The 16209-nt window shown below is 14.9% G+C and overlaps 1 protein-coding gene across 4 annotated transcripts in view; it reads right to left on the bottom strand.

The window, feature by feature from the left end:
- Positions 1–2816: 2816 nt before the first annotated feature.
- Positions 2817–16209, bottom strand: part of LOC107999590 (carnitine O-palmitoyltransferase 1, liver isoform) — a 28902-nt gene continuing 15509 nt past the window's right edge. For 2 of the 4 annotated variants that reach the window (XM_062072010.1, XM_062072011.1), the window contains exons 8-16: positions 15487–15594; positions 15321–15346; positions 13787–13852; positions 10997–11059; positions 7596–7710; positions 7109–7378; positions 5106–5255; positions 4836–5045; positions 2817–4401 (exon numbers count right to left, since the gene is read on the bottom strand). In XM_062072010.1, coding sequence (XP_061927994.1) covers positions 4297–4401; positions 4836–5045; positions 5106–5255; positions 7109–7378; positions 7596–7710; positions 10997–11059; positions 13787–13852; positions 15321–15346; positions 15487–15594 — 1113 coding nt within the window. In that variant the 3' untranslated portion in view covers positions 2817–4296. The remainder of the gene's footprint in view (positions 4402–4835; positions 5046–5105; positions 5256–7108; positions 7379–7595; positions 7711–10996; positions 11060–13786; positions 13853–15320; positions 15347–15486; positions 15595–16209) is intronic. The other 2 variants (XM_062072012.1, XM_062072013.1) reach the window with 2 other exon arrangements.

Here is a 16209-nt window from a genome sequence, read left to right as displayed (position 1 = left end):
AGATGCGCAACTATATTTCTCAAAATATATAATATAATCTAGTATCTTATATTTAAAATTTAGAAATTTAAATATTTTACTGTTAAATTCTTTTATTATTATATTTAATTTCATTTTTTAATTAAACTTAATTTTAGAGAATCAAATTTTTGGAATTGTTTTCATTATTGCAAGAATTAAAAAATAATAGTTTTAATTATCAGAATCCAATAATTCAAAAATTATTTGCATAAATTTACATAATTTTAGGGATTTTTGCTTATTATATAGCGCCATTTTGAATTTTTATTCTATTTGATTAGACAATAGAAAAATCAACGCGCATCATATTCAAATTGCTTTATGAATAAAAAATTTAAATTATTTATAATTTAGGCTCAATTTAAAATATTGAAAATTAAAATTTAATTTCTCAAACTTAATATTCATAAAGTGGTTGAATACAAAGAAGAAGGCAATATCATAATGTTAATTTTATATGTTATATATGTAATATTTATGATATTATTAGAGAAAGAATATATACAGAAAATTTGTTTTTTTCAGAAAAATTTTATTAATATATTGTATTGGGTAAATATTAAAAAAAAACATGTGAAAATAGATTTATAAATATTTTATTAAAAATTAATAAAAATGATAAATTTTTATTCTTAACAATATACTATATTATCAATATTTATTTGATATATTTATATAAACATAATGTTTACTTGTTGAAATTATTTTAATAAAATGTAGTATAAATTAATAATATTATATAATTAAAAATTAATTAAAAATTAATATTATTTATTTTTAAGTGTTATATTTTTAATTGTATTTTAACTTTTAAAAATATTTGTAAGCATATATTTATATAATATTTTTTTCTTATTTTTAATCATAAAGAAAGTTAAGAAAATTTTATGGAAAATATTTGATATTTTATATTGAACAAATAATGATATTAAAAGTCATATGGAATTTTTTAACTTAAATTTGAATATTGATGCTTCTATTCTCCAAATGGATTGAATAAAAATTCAGTATAATATTATTTCCAAAAAATGTAAAATTTTATGTATAAATAATTAAATTCAACAATTAAAACTTATTTTTAGATTTATTTTATCAAATAAAAATATATATAATAAGGTACAAAAATTTAAATAATTTTAAATTAAAATATAAATAATTTAACAATTATATTAAAATATAAATTTAAATGATTTTAAATTAAAATAATTTAAAATATACTTTAAAGAAATATTTCCAAACATTATTAAATAATTAATTTATAGTTTATATGAATTGCATAAAAAGTATGATAAATAATTGATAATTTTTCAATATAAATCAATATATAGATCTTTTTTATTGTATAAATATTACCAAAACAATATTTGAAAAGTTAATAATATTAATAATTATTTGAAAAATCTAACCTTTGATAATCTAACCATATAGAAAATATTTTATTTATAATATTATAAGTTATGCAATATGATATAATAACGATAATATAATGATAATGTAATAACAAAATAAAAAAATATAAATGTTATAAATGTGAATATATATTCTATCAATAAATGTATTTTAATTATAAGTAGAATATATATATATATATTATATAAGAAAATTTTATATATATATATATATATAAAACTTTCTATAAAAATAAAATAAAACTAAAATAAAAAATTTAACTAATTCTTTAAATTTATTAAATGAATTACATAAATATTATCCCTTAATTTATATTATAAATATGCATATGCAAAAAAATAGAAATAAAAACAGTAAATATTAAATAACAAATATAGTAATTTTAAATAATAATATAAAAGATTATGTTTTTAACATATGCAGATAAATGAAATTAAAATAAATGAAGAATTTAATGTATGTATAAAATAAATTATTTTTTGATATGTTACTAATTTTCATAACAAAAATATAATAATAATTATTATATAAAGATTTTAACTTCTTCTAGTCTATTGTTCTAGAAAACAAAATTTTATTAGAAACTTAAAAATAACATAATAATATATGTAATATGACATTGCTTAAAGATGTAAGATGATACATAAATAAATCTTATAAATATAGTACAATAGAGACAATCATCAATCAAAATTATAAATATTTTATGTATCTCTTATAAAACATAAAATCTTCAAAAAATTAAACATTTCGTTTTATTTATTTATTTTTTAATACACACTACATAAAGTTAACATATAGTTAATATATATACATAAAGTTAATATATAGTTAATTAAATAGAATAATTCCAAAAATATTAAAAATTAATATAAATTTAAAAAATTAATTAAATATATTATCGATTTTAAAATTATTTACTTTTTCAAAATAATTATCTAAAAGTATTTTTTTAATGAATTGATTAAATTTTATATTATAATTAAAAAATAGTTATTTAATTATCATCAGATGTAATAATTTAATGTGATAATTCATGTCTTTTAATAGTCTAATATAATTTAATCACTTATTTATATGTTAGATATTTCAAATAAATCTAAATATTAAAGTCATTAAATTATAGTGTTTGATATTAATACATTATATAAATTATTATATAATTTAATACATTATATTACATTAAATATGTATATTACCTTGTATTATATAAATTTTTACTTGTTATTTTGAATTATATCTAGATTATTTGTACAAATATATGTATATTGTACAAATAATATACAATACAATATCATATTGTTAATGTACAATATTATAATATGTATAATATATATGTTATTAATACAAAATTACATCACATTAAATAAAAAAATAATGACAAGTTTAAGGTATATTATATTTTTACAAATTTAAAGAGATGTATTTTATTATCATATATTTGTTTCTTTCATTTACATTAAGTAAAATAATATAATCTTATATTTTAAAATTGTAAATTTCAGTAATAAAATAATATAAAAGCACCAGTACCTTCAAATATAATTTTAACATAATATAATAAAATGATTAATATATATATATATAAAACTACTTATAATATTAAAATTTTGCATTGATAGGTTGCAAATAATAATAATGGCATATTATTTAATACATTTTAAACTAATCACTAATATGATTATATTATATTTAAAATAATGTATTATTAATATAAAACTTATTATTAATAAATTACAATATTTTTTCTTGAAAACTAATTATTAATTACTGATTAAGTCTGCTCAAATTTATACAAAATTGCCTTCAAAATCACATAATATTATAGATTGTAACTTAATTATTTTAATATTTTAATATTAATAAAGATTAATAACATGCAATATATTTATTTTTTTCAATGATTTTACTATCAAGCATTTTATCGATATTATAACAAATATTGTTTAAGTTAATGATAAAATTAATACAAATTTAATAATTAAATGTCATATATATCTTAAATAAAATGTTAAAGATATTTATAGATATAATATAAAAGAGATTAAAACTTGTGATAGTTAATGCGTTTATACTATGTTCATACATAACGAATAAAAAATTTAATTTAAATTATATATTTAACAGTCTGCTTAAAAAATTGTAAACTACATCATGTTTATTAGTATTTATTTATTATTTATCATTTATTTATTATTTTTTAAAGATTTTTTATTGGCCTTATTCATTTTATTATTTCGTTTTTAATAAATTTTAAAGTAATATCTTATTTATATAAATTTACCTGAGAGAATAGTAAAAATAGAAATAAAAATACTTTAAATATTTTTTTAAATATTTAATAATAGAATTTCTTAATTGTCATACTTGATAATTCTCTTTCATATAAAAATACTTTTTATAAATATTTATTATAAAAATAGATGTAGTTAAATTTTGTGCGTTTTTGAATTTAATATATATATATATATATATATTATATATATCAATAAATCATATATATATATATATACACACACATACACACTATTATTAAAAAATAAAAAATATTTGATTAATATTTTAAAAAAATGTAAATATTATAAGAAAATTAATCACAATAGTTTGCATTTTTAATTAATTTTTATCATCTAATATTTGTTAGATTTAGTTTTAATTTTTATCACTTATTCTTTTGAATAAATTTTACTTATTATTTAAAAAATTTTTTCTATTTTTTTCTATTTTTTTCTATTTTCTATTTAGAAATTTAAAACAGATATATTTTTATTTATTCACTTATTTTAAAATATTTCAAAAAAAATTAAAATAAATTTTTATAATTATATTGTAGTATAGTTTTTTTTTTTTTTTGCTCTAAAATAATTATAGTGAACCATTCTTTTGCTCTTGCAATTTCTTTCTTTCAAGAAACAGAATCTTCATATCAGCTAATGCTTTTTCTATTTGTTTTGCAAATCTGGCAGCATTCTAAAAATAACCACAGTTATATAAATATTTTAGATATTAACAAGATTTATATAAATAATCATATAAAAGGACCAATAATACTGACAATAATATTTTATTTTTAATTTGCTTTGTACTTTTTGAGACATATTTATTAATATAAATGATATATATATATATATATATATATACACAATATAAAAAAAATGAAATTGTACATTAATAAAAATTTAAATAAGTTAATATTAACAATAATCATAATATTGAAATAATCATAATATTAATATCGAAATCAAATATTATATTTATATTTCTAAATATTCTATGAATGCAAATATTTCTTAATATTTAAATTCAACAATGATATATAGTTTCAAAAAGATCAAAGCAGTTGATAATATTATTGTGAATAATACTGATCATGTGTGAACTATTTAATAATATTTTATACTTACTGTTTGTGGAGAACTACGTTTACATGAAATATGGAAAAATATAAGATCTTCTCCAGCAATAATATAAGAAACACCATAACCATCATCAGCTACAGGACCAAAACCACCTCCTGCAGAGATACAATTTGGATATTTTTTCAAATTAATTAATGAAGTTTGACCATGTGGAGTTTGTGAAGTAGATAACTTCCATGGTTCACTTAATACTTCCTAAAAGAAAAATTAGAACATTTTTCAAAAATATCATATAAATTTTTTATTAAATATTACCTTCAAGAAGGGAGAATCCACTTCTAAATATTTAGATACTACATATAAACAAAATAGATGTCTATCTATTCCTTTACCACACATAGCATCTTGATAACCTTTTTGATGTTGCTTTGCTGCTGTCATTAATAATTTATATTTAATTTCAATCTATAAAAAAATAAACCAAAATAAATTATAATATCAGAACGAAAACCAAATTAATTAAAACTGAAATTTTTGCATAGAACTTTTGTTAGAAAAAATAGAATAGTAAAAAATAATCTATTAACTATAAATACTTATTTAATTTTATAATATTTTTACAATTATGAATAATATTTGATTCTATATCATTACTTTGTATTAAAAAAAATTAAATTATTTTTCATTTTTGAATAAAAAATCATTTATATTATTTTTTAACATTTTAATATTTTTTTTTTAATATTTTAATGAAATCAATTTTATAAAAATTATTAATTTTATAATAATGAAAAAATTTCAATACAAAAAAAAAACATATATGTATATAACTAAGCATATATACAATCATTATAAATAACTTACATAAATAAAAAAATTTTAATAAAAATCATAGAAAATATATTCTCAAAACAATAACAAAAATTAAATCATTATTGTCCTTCTCAATTTAATTTGTATATTGATATCAAATTGACACAATAATAAATTATAGAATTTGTCAAAATTCATAATTATAATAAAGTTATAATTGATTAAAAAAATAAGTAATATAAAGTATCATAATCAAATCAAAATTCTTATGTTAATAATAGTTTTAAAAATAATCTACAAAAATATATCTAAACTATTAAAGATCAAAATAATCATTAAACTTGTGTTTTTATTCTTAATTATACACTTAAAAATAACTGTTGTTATTATTAATTTTAATTAATTTTGCTAATATTTTCTTGAATTGTTTTATTAATTAATTAAATAATAAAAAAGTAATAAGAAATATTGGTTAAAAAGTACAATCTAATCAAATCAAATCTATCAAAAAGTATCAAAAAAGTTAAGTTAAAAATTAAATTGGCAGATTATTCATAATTAATTCATAATTATAATTCATAATATTCATATTTAAAATTATGTATTTTTCATTTAACTTTATATAATATAAAAATTTTAAAAAATCATATATATATATCAATCGAATCTTGGAATAATTGCACAATTCAACTTTGAAATTTTGTGATTTTTAAAAATTTTTTTGTTTTTTTTTTATTTGGATAAACTGACTAATCAAAATTATGTCATCTAATAATATATATTTTTTTAAAACAACAAATCTAAATATTTTATTTTGATTAATTTTAATTATTTTATTTAAAAATAGTAAATAATTTTGAAATATAAATAAATGGATTATGGATATATGGATAAATGGATAAAGAAATTAGTACTAAAAAATCTTGCAATTTTTTTGGAAAAAAATTCTGAATTAAATTTAAAATATGGCGTTTCAGATTAAAAAAATTAAAACTCATTTCTTAGTGATATAATAATTATATAAATATCAATATTGTCATGTAATAACATTAAAGTTTTTAATATTATTTATGAAATTTATGATTTTATATTATATATTTTATGACTATACAATTTTTTTCTTATAGCATATATTAATTTAGTAAAATTTATTAATCAAATATTGATTCCAATTATTATGCATATATCAATTTATTATATAATCAATAATTTTTCAAATATTAACATAATATTTTCAGAGACAAGAAACATATTTAATATTTAAAAATATTAAAAGTGATAATAAATTGACAAGTTCTTAAAAATGAAAAGTTTCTTATCAAAATTAATAAAATAAAAAAATTAAATAATAAGTTTCCAAAATATCTTAAATGTTTTTATTATATTTTTATTATTTTATATCATATTTCTATTATATTTTAAAAAATTTAGTATAAAATTTTATTATTTTAAATGTCTGTTTATTACTCTCTTTTAAATTTAATAAGTTTTAAAAAATTACTTACATTTGCATCTTTATTTTCCATTGCTTTTACCCAATTTGTAGATTCAATTGTGCATGGTCTTACTGTTTCTGTTCTTCCTTCTCGAAATAGTCTTGTCATAGAAGCTTCATAAGTTAAATTAAATTTACCAGCATCACGAAAATAAGCTAATTGTAAAGCCATTTGTATATATGCATCCGGTGACATTGAATTAATCTTCATAAAACCTTTACCATATGCATTATGTACGTAAATACGTAATTCAACGTCATTTAATAAATTTTGTGCAACCTAATAATTAAAAACTCTTTTAATATAAAAATATTTCACATCATATAAAATTTTTAATATTTGTAAATATTTTGATTTTTTGTATTATGTTATTATACATCTTTTGTTATATTCTATTCTATCAAATAAATATAAATTAGAATTAGAATTTTAAATATTTCATAAATTAGAATTTCAAATAATAAAAATTTTTTAATTTTAATTTTATGATTATTACTTGATTTGATTCTTCAATAGCAGCTATGCAATTTGGAGTTAAATCCCATTGAAGGCGTACAGGAGATGGAGGTATAAATTCTGGTTCTCCTTTATTATAACCATCTTCTTTGTATCTATAGTTATATTCAAATAAATCTTAATATAATAAAAATATGATATTTTATATACATAATAAATATATAATAAATAATATTTGCACAAAACATTAAGAATATATAATTTTTAATATCATAATTTGTAATATTTCTTAATATATATAATAAAATTTTCTTTAATATTTAATAGTTAAAAAAAAGATTGTTAATGCATGATTGCAAAATAGTATTTAATTAAATTGAATAAATTGAAATATTTAATTTTTATGTAAATTTAAAAATGTTATATGTAAATTATAACATTTTATACACTGAAATATTAACAAGTTTTTTTATTCTGAAATTTAAATCAATTTATCAATTTGAATTTTGTTTACATTAAATGGTTCAAGAAGATTAACTTTTTAAAATGTAAAAAATTTAAAATTGAGAAAATAACATATATTATAACAAAGATTCATTAAAATTGATTGATGTGTTTCATAAAAATATTTTATATGTAAATTTTTTTTGTTTATCATCATTTATGATAAAAAAGAATTGTAAATCACAATGTGTATATCTCAGAATTATAATAATGAATTGTATATATTAATGAATTTGTATACCTAAATGATGAATTTAAACAAACGATATAAATAAATTTGCAAAAAATTAATTTATTTAAATAATATTTGAATATTTAATTAATATTGAATAATTGAATATTTTGGGCTAATTTTATAAGCTTATACAAAATATATATAAATATATTGAATCATATAAATTAAAAAAAAAAGAAAATTATTAAACTAAATACTAAAATTACTAAAAGAAAAAAAATATTTAATTGATATTGTTAAGAACATATAATTATCAGAAATACAGAAAGATATTATAAAGAGAATGAATAAATGATTGATAATAAATGACCAATATTTTAAAGATTTAATAAAATAAATTAGTAAATAATATTTATTTTGATATTTTTTTAACTTTTTTAAAACTATTTTCAAAGAAAAAATTTGTTAAAATTTTTTTAACTTTTCAGAATAAAAAATATACTAAAAAAATGTCTTATTATATTTAAATAACAAAAAATTAACGAAATTAAAACTTTTCATCTATTGAAAATTTATGTTTTAAATTTTTTGCAGTTCAAAAATTTAATCTCTCTAAATCAGAAAATATTGAAAATAAAATATCAAATCAAAAAATTATTTAGAAAAATTATTTTCACTATTATTATTTTATAATATACATTATTAATATTTAAAAAATTTCAAAGAAAATAAAATTTATTATATAATTATAAAAATTATATTATATTATAAAATTTTATAATATAATAATAAATATAAATATTATAATTATATTTAATTTTTTGTATAAAATAAAATATATATATTATTTTTTTAAATATATAAAATTTTTGTAAATAGTTGAAGATTTTATTACGAAACTATTAATTGAATATTTTTATTTTTACAATTTATTATATATATTATTTATAAAAATATGTAAGATAAATTACATAATTGGGATAATTCTAATTTAATTATATTAAAAAATAATAATAATAATGATAAAGAAAAAATTAAGTTAATATGTTTTGTTAATTATTAAACTGATAAATAAAAAAAATTAAAATAATTTTATTATTAAAATAAACTACTTTTTTTGTTATTGTTATTTTTGTATTTGTTATTTTTGCATTTAAAATTTAATAATATATCTGAACAAAAAAAAAGACGTTCACAATGTACTTATATTTCTAACATATAATTTTTTATTATAGCATATTCAAATATTTATATTTATTTTATTATAATTATATTTTAAATAGATATTTAAATGTTTTATTACATTTTATATTGTTTTTTATTATCTGTAAAAAATATTTCATTGCTTTTTTTTTAGATAAAAATCAGTTTATCCCAATTTCGTAATTATTTTATATAAATATGTGAAATAAAAATGTAAATAAAAATATAGCAAACTTAAAAACACATTGACAATGTCAAATGATGTAATGACATTAACAATCATAAATTAAATAATTTATAATATAATATATCGTAAACTAAATATCAATGATATAAAATTATTTTTTATAATTCTGATTAAAATTTTGTATTTTGCATATTTTTATTAGATTGTTCAAATATTTAAATCTCGTATAATTCAGTAGTTTATTGATTTTTTAAGTTTACAATATTTTTTAAGCAATTAATATCAAATATATATATATTATAGATAAAAATTAGTTAGTTCATATTTATTTAACACATATAATTCACAAATAGATAGTACTTTTTAAAATTTTGATATTTCTTATAAGAATACGGTATAATTGTCATATAAAAAAAATATTTCAGATCTTACTTTTTAATTTCAATGAAATTCTTGTTTTTATTGTACAATATAATTCAATTAAATTGAAATCTTTTATCTTTTTCACACTTGATTTTTTTCTCACGATTAATGCTAAATTGTCAAACATTTTAAAATAATTATTAAATTTTTCACTTATTATTTGTTATATTATACATTTATATATTATTATATATATAATATATTTGTTATATTATATATATATTTGTTATTATTATACATTTAATTATTTGAAAATTTTAATTTAAAAAAATAAAAAAAATATAAATAATTACATTTTTTAAAATAGATTTATTTAAATATTATCTTAATTAATTTTTTACTTTATTTTTATAATTAAAAAAATTTTTTAATTTTTATAATTAAAAAAAAATAAAATAAATAGATTTGTGTAAAAATAAAGATTATTTTGCATTCTTCCTTGCTTTTCATAAAGTAAACTTAAAAATAAGTATTTTTTAATTTAATCATTTTTGTAAGTGTTTTAATACTTTTTAGCCATATAATCAATATTATATGATGCACTAATTTTCTTTTTTTTCCTGGAATTTTAATTTATTTTTTTTATTTACTACTATTTAAAAATACTATGTAAAAATATTTTAAGTTTATTTTAATTATATAAAAAAAATTTTAATGATTTCATTTCATAATAATAAAATAAAAGTTCATTTCAATAATAAAACTTTTTTTTCGATTTTTTATGATATATTATACTTTATAAAAAATTTTTTATAAAACCGGATTAATTTATTGTGTACTATCTTTTTGTAATAAAATATGCATATTAAAAAGAAGTAAAGAAGATATAAGATTATATATCATAATATTTATTAGAAATGAATTAGTTTTAATTAAAAACTAAATTATAAAAGATTTTATTTAAGAAGGAAATTAAAAAAAATACAAAGAAAAATAAGAAAAAAATTACCCTATTTCCATGTCTTTAGCGATAACATATTCCCATAGAGATCCCATAATAGGAGCATCAGCCCTAATAAGCATATTATGATGAAAATTAGTAGAATCATTATGCATAAAGTATTATAATTTTACAATTAATAATATAATACAATGTATTAGTATACTATTCTACCAATTACTACCAATTACTACCAATTACTAAAATAGAAATAAATAAAATGAAAATAATACTAAAATATATATAGATTTTTTGAAAGATATATACAAATATAAATACATGAAATAAAAAAAGTTATTTTTTTGTAAAAATAAATTACAAAAAATATTAAGTAATCTAAGATATAATTATTTTATTTTTGATCTTAGATATACAGAATGATTCAAAAACAATAAAAAAAAAAGTCATATATCTTGCATATCTTATTTTTTAAATTTGTAATTAAAGAAAATATTTAAAATATCCACTTCATATGTTAACAAATACTATATTTTTGCTCACAAATAGATAGTTACTATGTAAGCACTTCAATCTTTTGATTTCAACATTAAATTTTTATTTTTGAGATTTTTAAAATCTATATTTTATATTGATATTTTTGAACGAAATTAATAATAATTAATAATATATATAAAATTTAATAATAATAAATATGTAATAACATATGTTAAGATACAAAGCAAACACTTCGATTAGTTTATTAATTATAATTATTAATATTTCTTTAATTACTCATAAATTATATTAACAAGGAAGCACATTGAAATGGCATGTCAATTTTTATAAAATTTATAGGAAATAGTTTTCAATAAAATATTTGACTATTCTTTTATAATATCTATTTTAAAGTAATGAGATTAGTTCTCAAAGTTAAGACTTGAAAACATTTTTTTTTAATCTTAGGAATAAATAAAATAATAAAAATAATTAGAATAGAAAAAAATTTTTATTTCAAATAATTTTGTTTATATTTTTGAATTTTTTTTATTATATTTTTGAATTCAATATAAGATTTAATAAAAAATTTAATTTTTTTATATGTTGAAAATTTTATTAATTTTTTTAATTCATGTTAATTTATATTTGTGATAATATATATAATATATATATAAATAATACATACATTACTGATGAAAATACGAGTTTTTGAAATTTTTTGTTTTTTTTTATTTTGCTACGGATTTTGTAAATAAGACTGAAAATTTTTGAAAAATATGAAAAACATATATTTGGATATATAAACAAATATTACAAAATTTAAAAATATTTAAAAATAACGACACAAAAATGATTATTACAATTAATTTTGTGAAATATTCTACAAGATTTTAAAATTCTCTTGCAGAATAACTATATAATCATATAACTAAAACAGAACCAAATATTTCGAAACGCTTGTTTACATTATGGAATTGATCAATAACTATATTTCAGTTTTATTATTTTTTTAATATACATTCATATTTATATTTAATGTGATGATTGTATTACAAACAAAATTGTGTCAAATACAGAATATACATATATATATATATATATATAAATAAATTGAATAATTTGGCTTACAATTTTAAAAGAAACAATATAAAAATTTATTAAACTTAGGATCAAAAGATAATTATATTATTAGTTATAAGAAAAATCTTGACATCAATTTTTATATCTTTAGAAAAATAAGAATTTGTGGACTTACAAAACATGTAACTTAGTTTTGAAGATACAATAATGAAATTTAAAGAGCATCAATAAAAAAAAAGAATTTTCTTTTCTTGTATCCAAGTTTATAATACATCATAAGACAATAAATAATAGAATCAAAGAATGAATTTACAAAAATTACATATATTGATTGTGAAATTTAGTATTTTTATCATATAATATCAAGATAAACAAAATTTGACATATTGAATTCATTTGGAAAAATTTTGTCTACATTTTAATCATCACATTAAATGAATATGAATATGAATTTATAATTATATTTCAAAAAAATAATATTAATAAAATTCATAATGAAATAAAAAATAAAAAAATTTTTTTAAATATGTATTTTCTAATGTATTTTCTATTTTTCACTTTTTTTCATTTTATTTTAAAACATTATCATAAATAATGTTTTATATTATCATATTATCATATATATAACTAAATTAATTTAGTTATATACATTTAATGAAAATTAATAAAAAATTCAAAATTTTCAACACATTATTCAAAAAAATTATTTTTCTTAAATTTTCTTATATAATCGAATTTTTTATTTATATAAAAATATATACTTTGAAAAAAGAAATTTTTTTCTATATAAATGCTCAATTCCTAAGCTATTAAAAAAAATATTTCAATTCCCAATTTTAAGAATTAATTTTACTTTTTTAAACTAAATATTAATCAATAAAGAAATATCAAATATCAAATATTTTTTTGAAATCTATTTATCAATTTAGAATTCTATATCAAAATTGGCATGTGTCATTTCGATATGTTTCTTTATAAAATATGTAAAATATATAAAATATAAAATATATGTCTACATAATATTTATTTTAGTGTCTACATTCTGGAAAAATATTATATGAAAACATATATTTCTGAATCATTTTATATATTATGAAATTTCTGAAAATAAAAATACATTATTATATAATAACTTAAAATGTAAAAATTAAATGAATTCTATGAATTTTTTGAATATCTTCAAATTATAGTGAATATAATTAGTTTTTAAAAAGAAGGCAGAATGGGCAGGAGAAGCAAAAGTGAAATAAATCCCCAGAAGCTATAAATTTAGGTTCTTACTTTCTATTGTTGACTTCCTGACATATCACGTATTCCCACAAATGTGACATCACTGCAGCATCTGCCCTACTCATCACTTTTAATTATATATCAATTTCAACATATTTTCCAATGTTTAAAGTGAAACCATTATGCAATTAATTCTATATTAATTTAACATGATAAATAATAGAAGTTATATCATTTATAATCCATATAAAGCATTGTGAGACATCTAAAATAGATTACACATTGCATCTATTGAAACTATTACTGATAAAAAAAAAATCAGATCAAACTCCATTTAAAAAATTAACTTAATTTTTATATAATCTTTGTATTTACACATAAATTTATACATATAAATTTGATCTGATACATTTTTTTTCTATCACCAACAACAGCTAAAATATTCAAATATCTTGTTTTAAATATATTATTTTAATCCGAAAATAAATATATAAAATCTTTAGCAAAATTTTTTTATTGTATTCATTGAATATTTTTTTAATTATTATTATTATTATTTATGTATCATTATAATTATAAAAAAATAGCAAAATACAAAATTATAATGAATTCATTGATTAAATTATATTCTCTTTTTTTTTAAAAAGTTATTGAAATATATATAAATGATATTTATTAAACTATAAATTCGTTTAATATAAAATATATACATTAGAAACTTATTAATTGTTGCATTTTCTGTTTTCTTAAAATCAGAATTTATTTTATCAAGTAAGAGAAAGTGTAAAAAAGACAAAATAAATTTTTTATTATCATAATAAAATTTTCATGAAATATCATAATAAAATTATTAATGAAAATGATATTGAATAAAATCATACTTGATTCATTTTGAATTATTAAATAATACAAGATTAAATAAAAATATTAAACTTTTCTTTCTATTTAATAAATTAAAAAAAAATTTAAAAAAAAACTTAAAAAAAAATAAAATCAATATATCATCTTTTGAAGTATCTGTATACTTGTTTTGATGAATATTGCATTGCAGATTCAATCTTGTGACAATTATTGACAATTATTGATATATGAGATTATATTAAGAATATATATAATGCTTTTACTTTATATGGATTTTAAATAATTTGAATTGTTATGTATTTTTTAAATAAACAAAATTGTACTATTTTTCAATCAATTTTTAACTACAATAATTAATAATATTAACAATAATAATAATGAAATATATATTTTTTCAGTTTTTTATTTAAATGAAAATGATAAATATGATTTATATTAATTTATTATAATTTTAACAATGGAGATGTTTCATATCACATAAATTTAATCCATATTAAAAAAACAAATTTATATCATAAAAAATAATATCATGAAAAAATTATATTTTCTAAATATATATAAAATAATAAATATATATAAATATATATAAAATATTTCATTGTGAATATATCATATATCATATATCATATGAAACAGCTCCTTTATTCTTTATTTCTCTTTCTTATTTTATATATTATTTTTTATTAGATATATAAAAAATTTAATTTTATTTTTTAAAACTTACCATGAATGTTCTGCATTAAAGCCAATCTAAAATATAATAATAGTTATGTTATAATAATAATATATAAAATGTTAATAATTATATTATATATATTAATAAAATAATTATATTATGTTATAAATTATTCTATATTTATCTTCAAATTATTTTTTAGATAATTACTTACTCTGCCATTGTTACCTATGCACAGAGTGAACGATTTATCAAACCATCTATCATATCCTTTACCATGCAATAAAATTCGACCATATTCATCTAATTTATCTGGATCTTCCTAATAAAAACATAAAACATAAAAAAATATATAAAATTAAAAACTATAAATTATAAATTGAGTATTATCAAAATGCACAAATAATTATTCAAATAAAATTTTTATTTCATTTATTATTTATTTTATTATTTAATCAAAAATAATATTATTTAAATAATAATTAGTATTTGAAAAATTAATTGAATAGATGACTAAAAGAAGAGTAATGTTAGAAATTTTTCAAAATGAATTTTTCTATTGAAAATATTTTTAGATTTTTAAAAGATATTTTGTTAAAATTTTTAGCATTTAATAATAATAGAAATTACATAGAAATTAATATTAAGAAAGAATACAAAGAAGAAATATATGTAAAAATTTTTATCGCATTTTAATTATTTAATTTTTAATTAAGAAAAAACTTGTTTTTAACTCGTGAAAAATTGGTATCAGTATCAAAGACAATAATTTTTGATATTTTAATGTTCAATTTTGTATTTGAAGTCAAATAAATTTCTCATTATTGAATTATTTATATTAAAAAAAAAATTTAATATGTTACATCAGATATTTGTTTTATTATTGTATAGTGAGCAAAAAGTAGATCTAACATTTATCTGTAAATTTTATAAAATG

The sequence above is a fragment of the Apis cerana genome, linkage group LG2 (genome assembly GCF_029169275.1).
Source record: "Apis cerana isolate GH-2021 linkage group LG2, AcerK_1.0, whole genome shotgun sequence".
NCBI classification, from domain to species: domain Eukaryota; kingdom Metazoa; phylum Arthropoda; class Insecta; order Hymenoptera; family Apidae; genus Apis; species Apis cerana.
This window is presented reverse-complemented; position numbering and strand designations above follow the sequence as displayed.